At 44.3% G+C, this 24,611-nt stretch overlaps 1 protein-coding gene across 3 annotated transcripts in view; it reads right to left on the bottom strand.

The window, feature by feature from the left end:
* Nucleotides 1-24,611, bottom strand: part of drp2 (dystrophin related protein 2) — a 174,134-nt gene that overhangs the window by 118,717 nt on the left and 30,806 nt on the right. For 2 of the 3 annotated variants that reach the window (XM_084041077.1, XM_084041079.1), the window contains exon 1: nucleotides 8,199-8,296. In XM_084041077.1, the coding sequence (XP_083897203.1) occupies nucleotides 8,199-8,247 (49 nt within the window). In that variant the 5' untranslated portion in view covers nucleotides 8,248-8,296. Of the gene's footprint in view, nucleotides 1-8,198; nucleotides 8,297-11,925; nucleotides 12,123-24,611 lie in introns of those variants that run through there. The other variant, XM_084041078.1, reaches the window with a different exon arrangement.

Consider the following 24,611-nt stretch of genomic DNA (forward strand, 5'->3'; position numbering starts at 1 on the left):
AACACGATCCAACCCCACTTTCCCACTCACTTACAGCAATAAACACAAAAAGTCTGCTTGAACCCTCCCCGCAACACCCTAGACATGGGTCCAAGGGTCCTCTTAACCTTAGACTCTTCTTCCCATTTTCCGCCATAGTCTTAAGACTCACCTCTTTAGACCTTAACCGCTAGCACTCCTTTTTTTACTAATATCACTTATTGTCGCCTATTTTGAAAGATACTAGTTATACTATGGACATAATATGTTGGTTACAAAATGTAATTGATTCAAAGCACGAACATGCATGAAAAGTGGTATATAAAAAAAGCGACCAGTGTGCATTGTGTACGAACCGCTTCTCCTGGTTGAACAGCAAGATGTTGCAGACATACTTAAAAAAGAAAATCTTTATAAAAAGTAGTATTAAATGTACATGAAGACTGCCTGCATGACCTGAATTAGACCCCATCGACTATTAATGCTTTTTCCCTAGAGAGAAGGCTCCACATCATGGAGCCTTTGCCAGAGCAGTCTTACTCTCTGCCTCTTCCACCATAAATAGGGATTACTTTATCCCTAATGAAGGACAATTTGGTGGTGGTCTTAGGGCCAGTGGATACCAAAGAAAATATCCCATTTCCCTCACCCTTGCAATTACTGTGTTTTAGGATTAGTACTAAAGGTGCTAAGTCTTGTGAAAGTGGCTAGGGAATGCTAACAGTGTGGTTGATATGCAGAGCACTCACACCATGAGCACACACACACACACACACACACACACACACACACACACACACACACACACACACACACACACACACACACACACACACACACACACACACACACACACACACACACACACACACACACACACACACACACACACACACACACAGGGGTATGTGCTATACCAAAGCATACACACATAGACACACATTCCATCCTGCAGATGTTCGAACAACCTTCAACACAATAATATAAAAGCACACGTCATAAGCATCAATGGCTCTATAAACCCATGTTTAACAGCTTCAATAGCAGTTGTGTGTGGCCACACATACTGTTCAGTACACATGTGCACACACACACAACTGCTACTCTACCCCTACCCACTCTGTTTCACACACATGACAAAGGCACTTGCGTGCATCATATTTACACCTTGCATGGCAGGCTTCTTACATGTCATCCATCCTCGACAGACAGTAATTATGACAGGGGCTCCATAAAGACTGTTCAGCTATATCAACCAGCATTAACCTATACTCAACCACCCAGATGTGCAAACACGCCATGAGGTTGCCTGAGATGGCTCGTTTCAGAGCAACTGTTTCATAAGACGAATGAACCAACTATATTCGCTTCAGTTGCTTTAATAGAAATGTTATAGGATTTTTTTTTCTCACCATGTTAATGTTACTTATGCATAAATGATAATCACATTTCCTCCCTGTGCCCCTTGGTGACATTGCCCTGTGACTTCCACTGTGGTAATACATAAATGATATCCACTTTGTGTATTCAAGTGTTATTCACCAACGTTAACTTTAACCAAAATGTAGCTACATTCAACTATACTGTGACAAAGAGCACCAACATTTTACATATTCTTTCAATGCCATTCAGCGACATTAGATGAAAGGGTTGCACTGACTGGGCATAAATAACCGTTTATATATATATATATATATATATTTTTTTTTTTATCCCACGATTTTGTAACCCGTTTTTTCACCCAGTGCCAATTGTCTATGTAATCCTGGCGCTACTCTCCCTCTGCCAGCCTAGGGAGAGCCCAGAACTGAGTTCATGCCTATTTCAATGCATGAGGAGTTAGCAAGCCGCTTCTTATCACCTGACAGGGGGGAGTTTCCCCTGTTGGACGTAGTGCGTGGAAGGAACACGTTATTCTAACCAGTTCCTTTCCCCTCCATCAAGTGCCCCGGCTGACCAGATGAAGGCAGTATAGAGACCAGGATTACAGCATGTTTTTTGTGAGGGTCTACCCTAGGGGACACGGGGAGAACATGCAAACTCCACACAGAAAGGCCCTTTCGGCAACCAGACCTAGGGTATGGGCACTGATGACGTGGAGGAGAGAACACGACCCCAGCGCCCACAGCGTCCCAGGCGGGAATAGAACCTCTAGAACTTCTAGCTGTGAGGCGACAGCGCTAACGACTGTGCCACCGTGCCTGTAATATTTCATTCAATGCTCATTGTGCAAAATGCAAATTGTTACTTTCTTATGCGGGTGCATCATTATGTCTATATAAAATAAAATAAACTATTATTTTAATCAATTAATTCCCACTAGTCTAGGCAAGGGAGAATTCATATTATTATAATGTAGCAGATAATTCACAATGTGGCGTGCAATTCTGTCAACCATCCATCACACATGAGAATGTTTAATACCCTCAAGCTTCACTATGACTGGAAATATAAGAAGTCAATTGTTCAGCGACATGCATATTCTCACAGATGTAATCATTGTAAATGAGCTTCCCTCTCCTTGGGGGCCTCCAGCCGAAACGAGTTGTTTCACCAAGTAAATGGATTGCACCCAGAATGTTAATAAGCCTAACATAAGCCTTTATGGCCATCTCTACTCTGCTGAGGTGAAAGTGTATACGCTAAGAAATGAATTGGCTACAATATGACATAAAATAAGCCCATAATCTAACTTGTGCTGTTCTAATCATGCTTCCCGTGTAATAACAGTATCTGGAGTTAGAATGAATGGCGAGAACAGGTCTGGGCCAGGCTGGATGAGTCAGGGAGATATTCTCAGACTGAAAATGAAATGTAATTTGAATGGAGGGCATAGGAGAGAAAGAAGGGACTGGGGGGGGGGGTTCCAAGGGAACTGGAGCAAGCATCTGTCTCCAACCTAGAAAATGTCAAGTCCTGTTAATCTTATCTGAATGCCTGCTTGCCGACGTGGATTTAATTTCACACAGTGCACGCCGGCTGACTTTGGGAAACGTCACACATGCACGCGCATGTCCACCCACCCACCCACACACAGAGACACTCGTGCATGTGTGATGTGTGTGTGTGTGTACGGTAATCTGTGGTGTGTGTGTGTGTGTGTGTGTGTGTGTGTGTGTGTGTGTGTGTGTGTGTGTGTGTGTGTGTGTGTGTGTGTGTGTGTGTGTGTGTATATATATATATATATACTATATATATACATACATACACACAGTTACTGTTTCCTCAAGTAAAACTGCAGTGTACATAAACAGCACGGCCTTGTATCCGGCCGATTTCCATGCAGGTGGTGAGGCTAGCAAAACGTTTACTCGCAACAAGTCCCCTTTTCACCCCACTGCAACCCAATAAACCACATAACCACATATAAGCTGACACCCGCAGACCGTGTGCATCCATGCACACTGAATGAACTATAGCACACAGTCACAGCCAGACATGTAGTTACATGCACGCACAAGCGCGTGCACACACACACACACACACACACACACACACACACACACACACACACACACACACACACACACACACACACACACACACACACACACACACACACACACACACACACACACACACACACACACACACACAGGTGACTGTGCAGAGTAGCAACATTCCTGATCCTGCCACCTTTATTAATCAAGCACTGGCCATCATTCTCAGAGATGACAAAGAGACAGACAGACAGACAGACAGACAGACAGACAGACAGACAGAGACAGAGAGAGGGGGGACGAGAGAGAAATAGTAAGGGTGTGAGGCAAAGTGGGAGCTTTAACAGTGGAAACAAGATAGAAGAGAGGACCAGGGAGAGGAGGGGGGGGGGGGGTTTGCTGGTGCCACATTAGCTCATCATCCTCAGGCCCACTCCTTCGCTCCAGTAGCCAGAGCCTCCAGAGAACAACACATGCATGGGAGCCTCTGGCGCCCGGCCCGCTCTTCGAAAACACAGGAAAGTGCATGAGGAACGAGGGATGGTAAAGAAGATAATGCGGGCAGGGGGGAGGAAGGGAGCGTTAAGAAGGGAGGATGAGAGAGGCAGAGTGGAGTAAAGTAGTGGGCGTGCAGAACCGAAAGAGGGACAGACGAGGAGACCTTTAGAGGCACTCGGAGACAGACTGTTGGTGGGCTACAGTGGTCTTGAAGAGCTCTGCAGGGAATGAAATATCCTGATGTTTATATGCATTTTAGACTTTGGCTACATAAGGTGGGACAACTATACTTGTATTTATTTGGCTGGACCGCAACATTAGGGCCAGCCATATAAACGAGAATGTCTGTCTCTGACTGAGTGATGAAGTTACATCATTGGTTGGCTAGTGGGCCTAAAAACAAACTAGCCAATCGCACAGCAATTGTCACCCCAGGCTAATCTATCTATATTAATAACTGGTCTTTACTTATTATTTGAAAGGTACTACAGTGTGAGTATTTCACTCGCATTTATTCCCAAAATAGATGTATTTCACTTGCATTTTTCCCTAAAATATGAAAAGAATAATTCACCAGCACACAGAAGAGAGAGAGAGAGAGAGAGAGAGAGAGAGAGAGAGAGAGAGAGAGAGAGAGAGAGAGAGAGAGAGAGAGAGAGAGAGAGAGAGAGAGAGAGAGAGAGAGAGAGAGAGAGAGAGAGAGAGAGAGAGACACACACACAGCACTTCACAAACACACAAAAGAATGTCATGATTGATAATAAGATAACAGACACCTTTTTATTTGTAATGGTGGATAGCTGCTGTTAGAGGGTGGCTATCCGATCAAAACCCGACAGGACCCATCGTCGAACCGAAGGCTCACGTTGTTCATATTGAAAATAAATTGTAAAAATAAATAAAAAGGATAAGCTACTACTGTGTATGTATGTTATTTCCTGATTTACGTGATGACGCCCTGCGTTGTCCTGCCAACAACACAGTGTGTTCATGAGAACTAGGAAGGGACCGCAATATGTGAGATGCTTTCAGATGTAAACACAGCTGTAGAGAATGACAAACTAAATGTATTTGTCTTCGGGAACGTTTACAACTATCGAAATCCAACAGTCAACAGTTGAGCTCATATCATGAATAGCCTACATGGCTTTATTAAAGGCTATTGATAACAGCATAGGCTACTGTGTGTGCATGTATATGCTCAGTAAGAATCTACCTACTTTTCATGGTCAATTACAAGCCCATACAAGTGTAATCATGGAAAACAGACATGCTGTAACATTGTAACAAGTTTGCATGTCACAACAAGTGCCTAAACAATAAATCAGTCAATCTGATTGATTGATTGATTTATTGTTTAGGCACTTGTGACACGCAAACTTGTTCAGGCTTGGGTCGGACGCATATTTATAATGAATGGTCAGAGTCGAGCCAGGCTCGGGTACTACGCTGTCGGTCTCTGGACAGGTTCGGACACTCGTCCCGAACCCTGCTCTAGCTCCAGTAGCAAGTTTTGAACAACACTGACTGCTTCCTGTATCCGTCGTTTCAAATTAAAATCCCTCCAGCATTGTTAAGTGTACGTAAGGGCCTTACGCCTCATACTTAAATAAGAAATATCATATATAAAGCAGAACGTGACAGTATTAAAGCTAAATGCAGTAGTGTGGTGAGCGGAAGAGAGGGAAGGATGTTTGGCAGGAAGCTTTCGAGGGCAGATAAACCTCAGGGTGGCATTTTTATGGGTGGGGCTAATGCCAAGTTCTCGATTAGCATAGGAGTACAGTAGTGGGAACGCTGCCACATTAACTCACTCTAGAGTACACACTTGGCCGGCAGTATTCTGTGAGACAGGAGCATGGGGACACGAAGAGAGGCTAATTTCAGCAGTCACGCATGTGAACAGAGTTGGCAATAGGCTTATGGTGCAACCACAGACAGTGGCCGTTATGCCACTTTTGTAGCAATGACAATGAGCGGGATCCATACTTGCAGCCATCGATTGCGGGCCCACAAAATACAATGAATCGGCTGCGGACAGATAAGGATAAGTCAGGCACAGAATAGATTTAAAAATACTAATCACCACTTACAAGGGCCTCAACAACCAGGCTCCCCTGTTACCTCTCTGAACTCCTCCAACACCACACCCCCTCTCACTCCCTCAGGTCGGGTGATGCCAACCTCCTTGACATCCAACAGGACAAAGAAACAAACCTGGGGTGACAGGGCCTTCCCCTATGGAACTCACTTCCAGCTCACATCAAAGCTTCCCACCTTTCAGACTTACGTTCCCTACCATTTTTACCTTTACTTCTATAGTTTTTAACTTTTTAATCTATTTTCTTCCTAATAAAGTTCTATTTTGTTTTCTGTTTTGTAAAGCGACTTTGAGTACTCAGAAAAGCGGTATATAAATTGTATGTATGTATTATTATTATTATTATTATCATTATTATTATTATAATAAGGCAAGCGGTGAAAAGGAGCGAATCAATTTGCCTCATCGGCGAAGCAAACTACTCTGTTTTGAGTGGAATCAGCACAGACAAGCTATATTAAAAGAAAATTATGATATGTGAATGCAACAAGCAGACACAGATCACAGATAGGTCTTGAAAACACGCAGAGAAAATCAGGAAATAATAACCTCTACATTAAGCAATCATGCAATCATTTTTACTCAAATCAAAACAAACTCGAACCTCCCACGCAACTCATATGGCAATTGTCAAGCTCTTTGTCTACTATCTGGCATCTGGATACATAGAATCTATAATGTTATGGAATGCTATATGTTATTAATGTTACTGTACAGTATCTGGAATCTGGATAAATATAATCTACAATGTTATGGAATGCTACATGTTATATGTTATACACTATGTGGCATCTGGATAAATATAATCTACAATTTATTATTATGGAATGGAAAATCACAGGCCACATTGTCTTGCCTCTCCCAGGTGAATGTGTCGTTAGGGCACACACCCAATGGTGACATTCAATGCACTAAACAGAACACAAAAAAACACAATTAATGTTCAAGCAGTGATGGAAGTACTAAAATTATTGCCATCAAAATATAATTGTATTTGTATTTGTTACGTGTATGGTTAAGGGGAGACTGTATGTTTATGGGGAGACTGTGTATGGTGTTTTTCTCCCTGCTACTCTCTGGCTGCTGCTCTCTGTCACTCACTCTCAGGTCCAGCCCATTCACATATGTATATGTTACCGTCCCTTCCTCCTGGACCACCATCTGGGACGTAACAGTATTATATGCAAAGGTTAGTAATGCATTAATGTGTTACATTGTAATGTTGCAGCTGGTAAGGGCGGGATTCATTTACTTACTTGTGCTGCTGGTTAAATTAACCTATAATAATACATCATAATGTATCAGTTAATTCATTTTTTTGTATTATTAATAATCTACAGTAAATCTGTTACTAGTGACTAAAGCTGTGAAATAACTGTAGTGGAGTAAAAAGTGAAATAACTGCAGTGGAGTAAAAAGTAAAACAGGTAATTTTGCCTGATAAAGACCTACAAGGTCGAAACGTTTGGGACCTACAGTATAACTCAGTGTGCTGATATTTTACTACTTTTTGATTCCTGCCTCTTTATCCAGCACCTACTGGCCTAACTACAGGTATAAGATGTGCACACAGTCTGCTCTTTGAAGTGGAGCAAAAAGTATAATCTTTTCCTCTGAGATGTGGTGGAGTAGAAGTAGAATATCAAATCATTTAAATACTCAAGTAAAGCAAAAGTACCTCAAAATTGTACTTAATAAGTACAGTACCTGAGTAAATGTCGTTATTTTCCACCACTGGGTTCAATTACCGGTTATCTGCAATACAAAGCACAAGGAGCTTGACTATTGGTGTGGGAGTTTCTGTACCGTTTGATTTATCAGAGTAATTATTGCATGAATGCTTAATCTAGGCTGCTTAGGATGTTTTGATTATTTCTTGATAAACTCTGCCTCAGACCTACTGCATCTTTGTCTCCTTGCTGCATTTACTGTGATCTACACTGCAAGCTTTCTTTAATACAGCCTGCCAGCACTAATTTGCACCTGGTCTTCAGAGGCGGAGAAAATCCACACAAAACCGAGCCTCACAAATGATGTGTGGAATGCATAATCAACCACACGTATCATACTTTTCCTGTTATTTGTGCAATCCTCCTTTAAATGCATATGCATGAAGGAGCGAGGTGCACCATGTCAACAATGGATTTTACTGTCCACAAACTACCACATTTCCATCCCACCTCTTTCTTCATTCCTCATTTCCGTCCTTATCCGAACTCCGTGCTTCATTCCCTTGCTTTCCTCATCTCGGCAGCCAGTCTGACACAGAGTCTCGTGGCAGGCAGCTCCGCAATTTGAAGCCGGAGATAAGGGCAGTCCGAGGATATTACTTGTGGGCAGACAGTGATTGAATTGGCTCCGGAGGGTCAAACACACCTAAATGCCAGCTCTGCAGCAACCCGGGAGGCATCTATCCAGCTCAGAGAAGCCTCATTCGATAGGGCCCCTGCGAAGGCGACGGGCAGTGTAGGCGGAGGAAATGATGAAAACGCGCCACAGCGGCGCTGGAGGGGAGGAGTGGGGGGGTTGGAAGCAAAAGGACGTGGTGGTGGCACGGCATCACTTTCAGTGATCACGTGAGCCAAATGTATGAGTGGGAAGACAGAGAGTAAACAGACCAAAGGGGAAGCATTTCAACTGGGCCATGCGAGGGCCTCGCAGGGGAAGCAGTGAGCAGAAGGGAGGGGGAGCCAGAAAAAAAGAGACCGAAAAAAAGAGAGAGAGAGAGAGACATAATGGCCGAAAAACAATCAGGAGAAATAAAAGGAACAAAAGTTAACCACATGAACCCAAGACAATTCTGCAAAAAATAGCAGATCTACAAGCTCACAAAGCACTATTTGGCATACAACAAACAATATACAGTAAGTGGTTAAATAGCATAGGTGGATGGATAGTGGTGGGAAGAGGGTCGTAAACAGTCTCAAGATTCATGAAAAAAAAATAGGTCCGCCAGGCTGAGTGGGCTACCCGGGGCTGTGTAAGTCATGGGTTACAGTCGTCAGAACCGGAGGAAGTTGTAGGGGTAAATAGTGTTTTTACAACATTTAAACTTTTTCTGTGGCGCCCCCTGTGGACAGAAGCGGAAGCATTTTGGAGGTTGGCTCCTGAGGCCCCTCAACATATTGATTGGATGTTGTGTTCATGATATATTGTGTTTATCCCATTAAGACCGGGAAAGCATATGCTATACCTTTAAAACCGGGAAAGCATGTGTCATTTTAGACAGTGGCGTAATTTACATAGGGTTGCTGGGTTATGTAAACCCATACGTTGGATTTCACCGCAAGGGGGCCCCCCTGCTGGCGAGGATATATATATTTTTTTTCATTCATTTTGTTTTTAATATATAAAAATAGCCACCCATATTATATACAGTACATACAAATTCACCTACTGTTAGTCGTTTCCAATATATTAGAGGCCCTATCCAGCTCTGTGGACCGAATTAACCGATTTAAAGTTTTAAAAAAAGGCACGCATGCACGCGCGCTGCGGGCCCTTTTGATCTGAAAACCCATGTGTAATAAGGTCTGTGTACGCCACTGATTTTAGATGTTGCTAAAATCTTTTGAATAAAAAAATTGTTAAAATAAGAAATTGGCCCTGTCCACTCATTTTGGAAGTCAATAACATGCAGTATTGAAAATCAAAAAGCTTGATCTATCAATGACTTTCTAAATGATTATTCTTTTTCATTTAATAGAGTAGTGCAGTTTTTTGATCATTCAGTGACGGTGAATGTGTCTGTCGGATGATTTTGCCTTCAAGTAGTCGGCGTTGCTGAAACCACCATGCAACATTCAATGAAGGCCATGCATCAAACGCACGTACACTCAGGCAGGCTATACAAATCGTAAGTGCCTTCTCCTGCTTTTCTAGAAGGTGAAGTTATTTCTAAAGTAAGTGCATCCAACTGACGTAACAGCTCATATTAAATGGACATCAAAGTTAAGCCATCCTCTGTTGCATGACAGCGTCGTTTGCTGAAAAGAATGGATCTACAAGCTATCAACATGTTGCGCAACGGGTTGATTGGATGAGTCAATGCCAACACCACCCGCATCTGTAATGTGACTGAATCATTTCCATATTTCCATGATGGGCCACTCCTATATGATGAAGGAAGGCTCTGGAGGGATGGTGGCCTGGGTAATCATCCTCCTATAAATGCATCTCTGCATGTGAGTGTATCTGTTCTAAGTGCATCTCGAGATTAACTTCAAACTCAGCACTGAGGACCCGAGGGAGGGTGCTTACCAGCGTGAATTCGGTTGGATCGTTGGTTCTCGATCTTGGATCTTTGAACAACCTCACACTACAGGATAATCTGGGCATAAATCGCTTCCTTGTCAAGAGGGGCGTCATAATCTCCACGATTATGATGTAGTGTGAGCCCAGCTTAAAAGCAGCAGATTCTGTTAGACAAGTAACCTGTGCAACCTACAGTATGTGTTGGTATAACAATCTTGACAGTGACTGTCAACCTAAATCTCACTGCTACAACCCCGTCACAGCCTTCAAGCCTTCAGGATGACCTTGTGGACAGCAGTCCTTGACCCTGTCACACACTGAATGACGTTTATGACGAATGATTTTTGCCACATTTATGCAACAATATGGAAATTCAATCGACATTTTACTGTACGATATTGTACAGTATGGTCACCTTATTGGACATCTGTGGCTGTCCTTGGTACACTCCTGGACTGAGCCAACATTTCTGAACAATGCATGTTGAGCTTCTTGGCCCTTCATTCAGCTTCACTGGGGCGGTAGTGATACTTTGGCACACTGTTGGCAAGTCTGACACGGTTCTGTAGTCGAAGGCACCTGGAGCCTGAATGGAGCTCTTTCTAGTCAATGGACTTTGGAAAAAGACAACAGCACTGCTGCTTTGATCAGGCCCCCGCGGGACCCCTCCTGATCCCTCTGGCATGTCCGCAAGCATTATGTCAGCGTGTGTGTGTGTGTGTGTGTGTGTGCAGGGTTGAGCTGTAGGGGGTACGGGGGGGTACGGCGTACCCTTAGTTCTGACACTGTGGGAGCTGGGGGCGCGCATGCACGCACCGTCAGCGGCGGTCTTTAACGCCTTAAAGTTTAAAAACAATAGCCTCTCAAGGTTCGCACCGTCAGTGGCGAGCCGTTCTCAATAGCGTCTACCTGGCTGCTTTGCATAACATTAGGCTACTCGAGAAAAGACACGGACTTGAATTGAATGTGTAGTGTTACATTCCTCTCACAATGACAGACAACATCTCTGCACTGCAAGGTGTGAAGGGGATCGCTTAGCAGAGGACCCAGTTCTCTGAGACAAGACAAAGACAAGTTGTCTGATTATTTTAAGTAGGCCTACTTATGTGTGGGTGAGTCTATGTAAAGGGCTTTTATTTAAAATTAAAAGGAAAATAAAATAATTAATTTTAAACAAAAATAAAAACAACAAATTAACAATGCAACAAAATAATAATACATATGATTACATTAATAATCACATGTTGAATACAGTATTTCAACTAGCACTGAGCTGAGTGGCTATGTGCGCGCACGTGCGCGCGCGTGACGTCATAAAATACAGTACCCTTAGTTCAAAAATCCACAGCTCACCACTGTGTGTGTGTGTGTGTGTGTGTGTGTGTGTGTGTGTGTGTGTGTGTGTGTGTGTGTGTGTGTGTGTGTGTGTGTGTGTGTGTGTGTGTGTGTGTGTGTGTGTGTGTGTGTGTGTGTGTGTGTGTGTGTGTGTGTGTGGTGGGGTCTATTGCATGCCTGGGTGGAGAAATTGTCTCCAAATACTCTGCACACAACAGTCAGCTACCCCAAAACATGTTTTAAGATGATTGTTCAAAAACCCTAGGATAAGTCACAGCGTCACTCTCATCCCAAGCAGCAGTGGGAGGGAATAATTACCCAGCGGTGAAGACGTGATTGACGTAGCCGCAGGATCGAAGCCTCAGTGAAATCAAGCCAACGCTTCCCTGGCTGCCCTGGGTTGGAGGAGGCGGGGGGAGGGAGACGATGCTGGGATGTGGGGTACCACCAGCAGCAACAGCAGCAACAGCAGCAACAGCAGCAGCGGGAGAATTCTCTTCACACAGGAGTGAAACCTACGGCACAGGGAACAGGGTCAGACATGGCAGGAGATACAGTAATAGGGCAGAGCAGACCATTAAACAGCTGTCTTCTCTTTTGTGGTTTAATACGTTATTGGTGCTGGGCGACGTGCCAAGGATGCAGACCTCCTGCACCTCCCCGCTGCAAACCCGATGACATTTAGACCCCCGGGGGGGCGACGCAATTAAAAGCGGCGTTAAGAAAATTAGTGAAATAAAACCAGGGGAGCCGCGGAGTGTAAAGTTATAGCTTTTGAGTCCTGTGTGTGTGTGTGTGTGTGTGTGTGTGTGTGTGTGTGTGTGTGTGTGTGTGTGTGTGTGTGTGTGTGTGTGTGTGTGTGTGTGTGTGTGTGTGTGTGTGTGTGTGTGTGTGTGTGTGTGGGCTCAGCCAAACCTCTGGCCTGGTTGACGGGCAGTTTTTTTATCAGCAGACAACACACTCAAACCTAGAAGGCGCCGGCTTGTGGGAAGGAACAGGGGCACGAATGCCAATGAGATTCAACTCTCATGTGCCATGCCTTAGATTTCATTAGCTGCCCAAGACACTGCCACAACACCCTTGGCCTGGGGTCTGAACAGGAGACGTCTCCCTAATCCTCAACAACACCACAACGTGCCCGGTGCCCTAACCACTGCTGGGCTAATCCGCTTTGATATGGCCCAAGCGGACAGTTTGTGACGCGAGATGGCTGCCAGAAAAGTCTTGGAAAGTGGAATTGTATTAGGAGATAAGAGATGGGTCATTTAAGAAGGTTTGTCAGCAAACAGGTCGGTCAGGAGCTGTGTCGGGTTTTCAAATCAATCTGGGGAGCAGTGCAGAGGTTGGCAGGGGGGCCACTCCGTAACAGTTCTAAACAGCTATAAAAGTTTAATGCAAAGCTGGCAGCTAGCAGCCGGCAGTGAGAGAATGAGCTGAACTATTTTCAGAGCCATAAGTGGCATTCATAATTCACATTATATTTTTATATGAGGAAATAGACGTTTTCTTCATACATATCGAGCGCAGCGTTAGTTCAGCAAGGCACGGCAGGCAGGAGGGTAGGCTACAGTGCTAGCGAGGGTAGCTGCTACACACTCACTCTCCCCGCCCCCCCCCCCCCCCCCCATTCTCATTCGCTAACAAGGTAATGCATACACCCACGTAAGTCAGCTGGTCTCTCCACGGTCAACCTCACTCATCTCCCTTCATTCCCATTCTCCAACAAGCTAACACATACGCCTCAATGTAAATTGTTAATTTATGCTGTATATTTAAGTAGAACACTGTTCACTCTTCATGCTCATTATTGGTCTCAGCTCTAAGTTAAATGTATGATTCTGTGGGTTGTATGATGTTATATCTGTGTATCCTATGCTTGAAGGGTTCAATATTTAAATGTTTGTTCTGTGGATTCTATGTTTCTGTGGATCGTATGTTAATCTGTATATTCACTTATGCCCTTAAAGGGTTCATGGTTTATGCAATTTAACTCTGTATTTTATGCTCTGCTTCTGGGGGGTTTGTGATCTCAGATATTCTGTGTCATGCTTGCACAGATAATCTGTAGTATCACAGGAGCAATAAATGATTATTCCTAAGGAAAGTTTCTAACTGAAATTGTCTTAATCTTCCTGCTCCCAACACTTCCACTCCACAGCATTATAGTAACTTGCTTGCTGTTAAGGTTACCTACAAGTGAGACTGACAAGCTGAGCTTTCATTTCAGATCAGATTTTCTTTTAAGACTTTCCGTCTTAAAAAGTTAAACTCTCTCTTTTCACTTCATTTTTACTCACGGAACGCAACGACATGGTACAGTAACATCAATTGAGGGTTGCCAAAGATTAACCAAATTAGCCTTAGCATCCCAGCTGCTGCTTTAATTGGCTATACAACTTTGCACTGTAGATAAGTGGCTCACTGCAGACAGCGGTCTCACTCGTGCTGCAAACTTGTTTTGCTGTGCCAAGTTAACTCTTTGTTGTCTCCGCCAGGCCGAAGGCATGGCGAGAGAGTATGTTTTACCCTCCGTCCGTCGGTCCGTCCGTCCGTCCGTCCGTCCGTCCGTCCGTCTGTGGACAGCTAATCTCTGCCACCGTTGGCTTGATCGCAGCCAAACTGTGCACACACACTCCCTGGATGCCAATTCAGACCCTCTGCCCCAAAATGTTCACATGGGCTTGTTATAGCGCCACCAGGAGGCCGCTTTTGCCAAAACACATTTTATGACAGTACTCCTACAAAGGTTGTCCAAACGTCACACAAATCGGTACACAGTATCTCTATAGTCATTAAACCAAACGACTTTTTCAGATTTCTCATATTCCATCTGGATTGGCTAAAAATGGCTTCCAAAGTTTGCAGGACTGCTCCGTTTTGAACAAAATGCCTCTAATCATGAACACAGCATGCAATTTCCGTGAAATTTTGCACGCACATTCTCACTAGGCCCGAGGAAGAACTGCCACTTGAGAATTTTCAAATCAGCCTCATGGTGGCGCTACAACAGGCTGCTTTGTGTTTTCACCTATAACTGCACCGATCTGTGTAAAACTTTGTATGTGCACTCCCTAGAGGCCAAGGAAAAACCTTTGCCCTGCATTTTTCACATCTGCCTTTTATAGCGCCACCAGGAGGCCAACTTATATCAAACACATTTTTGGATATTACTCCTTCAGATTTTATCCACATTTCATGCAAATCGGTAGACATGATGTCTATAGTCATGTGCTCAAGACGGATCAGTTAGATTTTTCATATTCCATTCTCATTGACTAAGATTGACATCTAAAGTTTGCAGGAGTGGCCCGTTTTGAACAAAATTTTGCAAATCATCAACACAGCGTCCGATTGCGGTGAAACTTTGCACGCACATTTGCACTACGTTGAGGGCACGAATGCCACCCTTTCAGCATTGCCATATTATAGCGCCACCAGCAGGCCGATTTTTTCACAGTACTCCTACAGAGTCTGTCCAAACATCACGCAAATCGGTACACAGTATCTCTATAGTCATTAAACGAAACGGGTCTTTCAGATTTTTCATATTCCATCCTGATTGGCTAAAAAATGGCGTCCAAAGTTTGCAGGACTGCTCCGTTTTGAACAAAATGCCTCAAATTATGAACACAGCATGCAATTTCCGTGAAACTTTGCACGCACATTCCCACTATGCCGAGGAAGAAATACCACTTGAGATTTTTCTAATCATCCTCATGGTGGCGCTATAACAGCCCGATTCGTGTTTTTACCTATAACTGCACCAATCTGCGTAAAACTTTGTATGCACACTCCCTAGAGGTCAAGGAAAAACCTTTGCCCTGCATTTTTTACATCTGCCTTTTATAGACGGATTTCCGCGCGACGTCATCACAGAGCAGAATGCGCAATCTGCGCATGCTCGGGGGAAACGAATTGTTGCGCCGTTCACTCTGTTGTTATGTTCGGGAGTTAGATAGCCATAATTCTGCTATTATAGGCATAATAGGCATAATGCTGCTATTATATACAAACAGATCCAACTTCCGACGAATCATTTTTATTGAGTAAACAAGGTATTACAAACTGCATAATTTAATCTACTTTCATTAAACCCGGTGAAGATCATTTCTTTTATGAATGGACATTTGACCAGAGCTGCTGCGGGTAATGGCGCCCTCTATAGGCTTCCCCCTCCTCTGCGCGGTCATATCCTCTCATGTTTACTAACAGGAAACCTGTCTATAGCGCCACCAGGAGGCAGACATATGTAAAACATATTTCTTTACATTACTCCTTCCGATTTTATCCAAATTTCACGCAAATCGGTACACATGATCTCTATAGTAATGTGATCAAGCCGGATCTGTTTAATTTTTCATATTCCATCCCGATTGGCTAAAATTCACATCTAAAGTTTGAAGGAGTGGCCCGTTTTGAACAAAATGCTGCAAATCATGAACGCAGCGTCCGATTGTGGTCAGACTTTGCACGCACATTCACACTATGTTGAGGAACAAATGCTACCCTTTTAATATTTGCCTGTTATAGCGCCACCAGCAGGTTTAATTCAGCAAAACACATTTTTTGAACAAAATGCCTCTAATCATGAATGCAGTCTCCGAATGCCATGCAAGGCCTAAGAAGAAATGGCACCCTTTTCACATTGGCCTATTATAGCGCCACCAGGAGGCCACAATAGCCTACCTGACCTAGCGGAGACCTGTGCTCCGAGGAGCACTTTTTGTAGTTGATCTTGCTGCTCTGTGCGACCTCAGTTCAGGTAAAACTACCTATTTTTACCTGTTAACTTTGAGAATTAGCCGCTGCCTGCCTCTCCTTTTTCTGACTGGCTAAGTGTCAAAATGAATACTGGTTCATTTAGACACTTTAGCTCAGGATTAACCATTTACCATTTATTGCAATGATATTGCATTCAGTTTGGCGGTGTGACTCTGCTCATGTGATATTACAGATTACCTGCGCAAGCATGACACAGACCTAAAATCACAAACCCCCCGAACAGAGCATGAATTACAGTTATTACGTGAACATAACATTGAACCTTCAATGCATAATTAAGCTACCACATAGCACAATCCATAGAACCACAGTACAATCCACAGAATCATCCTATTAACAATAAGAACTTAATGCCACAGGGAGGAGGCCGGGGAGGTGGAGGAATTTTGACACTGACAGCTGTACATCCGGCTTTGATAGCTAGGCACGTAGAATGAACAGAGAACAGAGGGCTGCTTAAATGAACCGCCTGAGTTGCACTGTGGGAATGAGGGCGTGAGTGAGTTGGCTTGTAGCGAATGAGAATGCCGTGAGGTTGAACGTACTGACTTGTGGGAGTACGTATGAATTAGCTTAACAATTTAATGGGGGGGGGGGAGTTCCGGGGAAAGTGAGCTAGCATGTAAACCTCCTGCCTTCCGTGCCTATATGAACTATCGCTACGCTGACTTTTTACAGCAGCTTTGGCCACTAAATCATACACACTGTGCTGCTGTCTCTCTAAATTCTCTTCTTTCACCCTCTGCTATTTATTCCATTTGCTGCTTTCCTTTCCTTTGCATTTCATTCATTTGCACACCTGAGTGTGGGTATACTGCTCTGCTTTGTTTGGCCTGGGCCTTTGATCCCAGCATAACGACCGCACTGAAGGACTGACTGAGTGACCGATTGTACCCTAGTTTCGGGTACCTTGATCTCGCCAAAGACCTGGAAACAACTGAGAAGGAGGTTGGAGCCAGGTTTGTATCAATGTACTCTTTAAGTTGGGGGAAGACAAAGGATAGAGAGGGAAAAAGCAACCACTACCTTGTGCATAAGTTTGGTAAGACAACAAAGGCTAAGGGAGCCCACCATGAGAGAAAAGCAACCACTGCCTTGTTAGATGAGTCTAGGCAAGACAAAGGCTAAGGGAGCCCGCCCTGAAAGAAAAGCAACCACTGCCTTGTGGATAAGTCTAGGGAAGACAAAGGCTAGGGGAGTGCACCCTGAGACTAAAGTCATTAAACAATCACTGGGAACACACAAGTTAGTGCCATAAATTGGGGAAGGTTGTGTCAGGAAAGGCATACGGTGTAAAACTTGTGCCAAATAAAATATGCGGACAACAAATCCGGATGTTTATGTTGAGCGAAGGCGAAGGAGACAGAGAGGGGGAATGAAATGTCAGAGGCAGCAGGAGAGGAGCAAGGGCAAGAGGGTGGGGGTGAAGGTTGGAACTTTAAATCTGGGCACTATGACAGGCAAAGGGAGAGAGCTAGCTGACATGATGGAAAGAAGAAGAATTTTCACAATGTTTGAAAACAGCCTATAAAACATGGCTTAAGAGGTTAAATGATATTCACTCGGTTCCCATGAGGACCTCTAAAAGGAGGTGTGGGGAGTAGGAGCGATGGAGAACGATAAGGGCATGCTGTGAAGAGGAACAGGAAGTGGAGGACATAATAACAAAGACAGCCAGACACAGAAGAAAGAAAATAATGTGAGAGATGGGTGAGGGTAATGGAGTGTACAGACCTTCATGGCTAAGATATAGACAGAGAGAATACCGACAGACAGAAGACAATCACAGCAAGACATCACGACAGCAAGACATCACGACAACAAGACATCACAAAGCGAAATTGCAGGCTGTCAAAGTGTCTGACTGGGATTCTAACATCTACAGTACTGACGACGACCTTCAAATGGAGTCCCACTCCCCCATGTCTGCAATAACAAGCATGCTTTTCATCAAGAAGGAGATAACGTTTGGTGAATGCTTATTGTTATTGTTGAGAAAATATGTTATCTCACAAGTGCTTTGAACAAGGTTCAAGTCTGGTTAAGAGACACATGTATTGTTTAATGTTAAACAAAATACCGCAAAAAAACGGTATGCATGTTTTTCAGCAAACCACAAATGAAAGAGAGCAGGTCCAAGGTGTTTCTGGAGGGGGAGGAATTGGAATCCATTTTGGATCCAAACCTGACCTTTAAAAATACATCAAGAAGGTGACAAATACAGTTAAATTCAATCTGCAATTTTTTAAACAGATTAGGTCCTTCTTGACAACCGCTGCTGCTAAAACATATCTTTTTATCGCACATTGAATATTCAGGTTTCCAGGTGACCGCCCTACAGGACCTCCTGAGCCACTGCCACCCCCCCCCCCCCCCCCCCAACTATGTGATAAATACACGTCATAAAATGAATGTGCATTACTTAGGTAATTAGGTCAATGCATAAAAAATAATACGCTGGAATATGGCCATGTGAAGTCATTTGGTGCTTAAGTCTACCCGACCGACAGTGTTGACACAGACTGCGCTAGAGATGGACAGTAAGAATAATACAACACTAGAGTGCAGCTCTAAGCCCCCCCCCGCCGCCGATACATGACCGAATGCCAGCATTCTCTAAACATTCTCTTCCACTCTGCTGTCCTCTTGGCTCCCCCGTGGCCACCCACTGACCCTGAGCGTTTAGCTGGCTCAAACAGCAGCCATTTAAAAGTGTGCCCATCTGTGTTGCCTTTCAAAGAGGATGCTAGGTTGTCAAAACATCTGCCCCCAAGGTGTAAAGTGTGTTAGTGTGTCTTGTGTGTAACTCTCTCTCTGTGTGTGTGTGTGTGTGTGTGTGTGTGTGTGTGTGTGTGTGTGTGTGTGTGTGTGTGTGTGTGTGTGTGTGTGTGTGTGTGTGTGTGTGTGTGTGTGTGTGTGTGTGTGTGTGTGTGTGTGTGTGTGTGTGTGTGTGTGTGTGTGTGTGTGTGTGTGTGTGTGTGTGTGTGTGTGTGTGTGTGTGTGTGTTCGTGTGTGTGTTGGATGGATGGATGGATGGATGGAGGGGTGGCACTCATGGCCCCGAGCGCTGCCTCGACAGTGAATAGCACTCAGGCCCAATCCACCACCTCCTCCCCCTCCCCGTTGCGCCAGGCCCTCCCGGGGACAGAGGTGCCACCATTTAGTCATCTAGCCAGGCAGACAGAGAGTGCTTGTCACTTTAAATGGGACGGCAGGAGAGAGAGTACACTTCTCTAAACAACGCCACGCAATTCATCATCCCTAGTGTTAACCCCCTTGTCACTTCCATGCTGGCCCTGATAATGAAGCATTTTGTCACTGGAAATGGCTGTGCACTCATTCAGAAAAGCCTCCACAATGTACCAGATGCATGAAATAGCTTCTGATGGGGGTTCTGTGATATGGCTTTGACTTCAATTGAATCAATCTTAGCAGCTGCAGCGGACTGGGGGATTAAGAATTCGGGGGACGGCAGAAAAGGAACCATGGCACCGATAGGATAGGATCACAAATGCTGGCATGATCACAGACGCACAGGTGCACAAAAGAGCACATACATCATAGCCAAACAAAAGCACATAATGTGAGAGCGCACGTACACACACATACACACGCACACGCACACACACACACACACACACACACACACACACACACACAATTGACTAATTAAGGGGTATCCACACTGACACTTTAAAAGCTTGCATTCCCAGTTGCAGCACAATTTAAAAGTACATCGCCAGAGTGTTGCTGTGGTAATTCAGCCATAAGTGTGAGGGCAAGAGGAAAAGATCAGAAAAGGATAGAAAAACTGTAAAAGCAGAGAAAGCAAAGGAGCAGGAGTACAAACCATCGGATCAATAGAGAGAAAAGGGAGAATAAGAGTGATACGAGACAAAGTTGTGGAGAGAAAAAAAACGAAAACGAGAGAAAGAGCAGACCTGGGGATTAAGCAAGAGCCAAGGGCATAGCATACAGAGAGAACGAGAGATGAACTGCCTCGCTCAGTGCAGACTGGGTTATTAAGGGAACAGCAGGAATTGGATGGTGGGTTTGGGGGTAGAGCATGACAAAGGGTAAAGTGTTAGAGAGGAACATGGTGGCAACTGGCGGTCTTAGTCCAACATTTCCCATTAGGCCAAAGTGTGTGGAATGAGAAGTGAGGTACAGGGAGGACCCACTGTCACTCTCACTCATTTCAGCTCACATCAGCAGTCCCATGGCAGGTCCCTGCTTCCCTGCAGTCAGCTGAAGGAATAATATATTTCTTAACCATTATGGTAGTGAGGCCTCAACAACACATGCAGGCAGCCAGGCACGCGCACACACACACACACCTGCACACGCGTGCACACACGCACACCCACAAATCTGCCTAGTTGTCCCTGAATCAAACTCAACTGGACAGAACTGGTGCAATAAGCACTACTCTGACGAGTTAATTTGATTCTCGTCGACATAAACAATATAAGCGGGTATATTAACTGGAATGTTAAGCTGACTCTGGAGCACACAGCGGTGTTATTTGTATGGAAATATGTATTGTTATGGTAATAGTTCTTTTAAACTTATTCTGGTGCCAATTCTGCTCTGCTGTGCGGGGGTTTAATGTAGTCAGCAGTGCAAAGTTAGTGATGTTTGCCGATGGTCTTGATATTGTTATATAGTTCCTTTCATTTTACAGCACTTTGCGAAGTTGTTAAGAAATCTGCTGTACAAATATAGACATCATTATAGGCAACCGCGTGGGTGACATCAAAACCAACTACACAGGTAAGTAATCCGCCCCCACACAATAAACCCTGCAAAAGACGAGACATATCAAAGACATATGCCCTACTGTATATAACATAGCAAAACACAACTGCATTGTCATATGTATCTCACATACTGTAGTAGTGCATTCTGGTTAATGGAGTATAGCTACAACACCCGATATTGTCATCTTTTTCCTTCACCTTAGTTGTCATGTACTGTCAGTGTGTGCGTGTGTGCGGGGGGGGGGGTGTGCGGGGGGGGGGGGGGGGGGGGGGGGGGTAGAAGCAATAATAACCATAGCATAACGACACAAACCCAGCAGAGGTGGCAAGACACATCGTGTGCCCATCTCCAAGCGTGTGCTCTCCATTACTGTGTCCTTGCAGCTACCCTCCCTCCATTATTCATACTCACACATGGCCCTGCTGTCCGGGGAGGTTAAATAAGAGGCTGTGAGCCTCTCAGTGTGTGTGGGCGGTGTGGGACAAGTGTACACACCTGGAGGTGGGTCAGCGAAAAGCCTCTCTAATAACTTATACACTGTTAGTTCTATGGTGCGCCTGTCATGAACAGCTCTGCCCGAATCCCAGCCGGGTTATCATCCTTGGTCAGGGGGAAGAGCGGATTTCAAATCCAGGTTGTTACATACCTACAGTATGTGGCTGAAGTGCTACTAAGCAAGGCACTAAGCCACAAATTGTTGCACTGCACAGAAACGCACATCTGTTATGGTGAAGCAAAAAGACAAATTCCTGTACCTTCAGTCTAGGGGTACAATGATATTCAATTTGATTGATTAAAATTGTTTACTAAATTAGTTGACTTTAAATTATTTGGTGAGGAGCTGAACTAAAAATTGTTTTTAAGCAACGAATGTAGCTAAGGCTTCCGTTACATCTTTGCTGAGAGTTGCACATAATGCAACAGCGACCGCGAAGCAAAACATAGTGGCACAATGGTGGCAGCCGATGCTACACCACATTACAAACTCTGGTCTAGGAGCATTTCACCCTCAACACCAAAAAGAAAAAGACTGCCTGCAATATTTGTGAGTTGCACTTTTATTACACTCTGTCAATAACATATTAGCTCTGAATCGGACATAAATCTCTCCATCGCAGCAAGCCACAGGTCTAACTCTGTCTCAAAACACATGCAATCCCTTCCGCAACCCCAATTACCGTAATTCCTCTAACCTCATGCATGGTAAAGCTCCACCATATATGACACCCCCAACCCCTCCTACTCCCGTTGCCCCCTGGCGAACGAATCGTGCATCACCGATTTTTATGGCCATGAATCACACTATGAAATTAGCAAGGATTGCCTAAGCCTAGGGGACATGTTGGACATGGATGATCTCTTTTTCAAGCAAGAACTGGCCAAAATGGCATAATTTAAATTAATTAACCTCACATACAGCATCTTTGCAGTATGCCTCTGCCGGTGTCTCCATACCACATGCCTCTGGGAGCACCTTGACCGAGCACAGCTGGGTCAAGCTCGGCTGAAGGCATAACAACACTCTGCATGAACTATGATCATTTCTCTGTCCAAAATGGGAAGACATTACACGCTGCACATGGGCCCAGTCAGACGTAAAGTTTTCAGCCACGCACGTCTGGATGCAGGGGTCTCCAGAGGGTTAAGTGCTGGGATAGCTTGTAGGTCATCTTCTCTGGTAATGAGCCCTATCTGAACCGCCATGATGCAACTGAAGGGGCACTGATGATAGACCCCATCTGAAACAGCGTTGCCCCCCCCCCCCCCCCCCCCCCCCTTCTCCATTTGGGCAACCCAGCCACAAACCTTAACAGCTCCTCATGAATAATTATGATGACACCCTGTGTTATTGCACCCCGAGTCGTTCCATCTTGGAGGAATCTGAGGCCCATAAACATGACCATTAAATGTGTTTTTAACTGCATTAAAAGTGCCTCTGACACAGAGAGATTGAATGCCACTTTAACAGAGCATCAGTGTCGCGTTAAGCTCGCAGCCAGCAAGTTGGTCAAACCCCTGACCTGGTCACACTTCTTCTTTTTACTGTCTGTCACCTATCAATTCTCAATGATGCCGAGGTGTGTTTACTTCTGTGCAGATTTGTGAACTAGTGGTCGCAAAGTTTTAACACGCCAATTCTTTCTCCAACCATCTAGATGTTGCCCTCAGGCACTGTTCCAAAGTCGGCTCACCATCATTGCATGCTACCTTAGCCTGTGAGGCAAACTGCACAAACTGACTCTAGCTAAGCCACAACCTCGACTACGTTCTGCATAAATGTGAAGCTCCTTAACATGCATGTTTAACGTGTTCAGAATGTTTTTTCATAAGCACTAACATCACATGATGCCGGCCTATTTTATCATACATTGTGCCACGAAACCCCAGACACAGGCAAGTTCCTTTGAGTCAAGATTATTTATTCCTATGCTGTAAATGCCATGAGATGGAATTGCATTTTTTATGACTTTCCCATATCACTCCAGCGTTGAAATCAATGGGAAGGCTTTCCTTTTTTACTGTTGGTTTTGTGTGAGGTGACCGAGGTCATAAAGGATTCCTCCTTTAGGGGTCATCCAGGTCTATTACTCTGTAGGTCAGTGTCATTCCACACCCCAGTCGGGAGTAGAAATCCTTTATTTATCAGACCTCCTATCTGGTCTTATAATCACCCAGTATGTTAGTTCTAATGGGTTTTTGTTGTTGACTCTGCTAGATTGTTGTCTCGTTCTGGTCGATGGGATACAACATGCTCAGTTTTCGTAGCAGTACATGGATCCAAGAGGATTGAGTCAATTTAGAATTTTTGTCCTGGATGGGGACAGGGGTGGGCTGGGGACAGCTACCAATCTTCGGGAAAAACTAAAAGCGAGGTAGCTAATATGTGGAGAACTCTGGTATTAATATACATACCTTTTAATTAAAAACTATTGTTGATGTTGGTCTTTCACCATTGAATATTAATATCACAAAAAAGCCAAAGGCTTGTTTCCATTGTGGTCCATTAACGTTTCAACACAACAACTGGACAAACAACAGTGCAACAAACATAAAAAAAAATCTATATATACAGTTTGAAACAATTCATGATAGCCATGACCTCACTGGACTTAAGAAAAACACCCTGCAGAGATATTCCAAGTCTTATTAGAATTTGCTTATACCCATGTCTTTCGAGTAGCAAGATGGAAAAATCCAGTTAAATACACATTGGCTCGATGTTCAAATACATGTACATACAGTATTACTTCACATAACCCCGTGGAGACGTTCCCCCACACAATGTCTTTTTAAATTCTCTGGCTTCTATTCCTTTCCCGTTGCTCCATATAACACAGTGTGTCATCATTACCGCATTCCATTAATGCCAAATGTCAACGTGCTGTATGACTCTGTATGTCCCTGTAGGGAGACTGACATTACAATCAAAATGGCCCTTGTCATCATCAGTACCACAGGCA

The sequence above is a fragment of the Gymnoscopelus microlampas genome, assembly GCF_963454915.1.
Source record: "Gymnoscopelus microlampas genome assembly, chromosome: 18".
NCBI classification, from domain to species: Eukaryota; Metazoa; Chordata; class Actinopteri; order Myctophiformes; family Myctophidae; genus Gymnoscopelus; species Gymnoscopelus microlampas.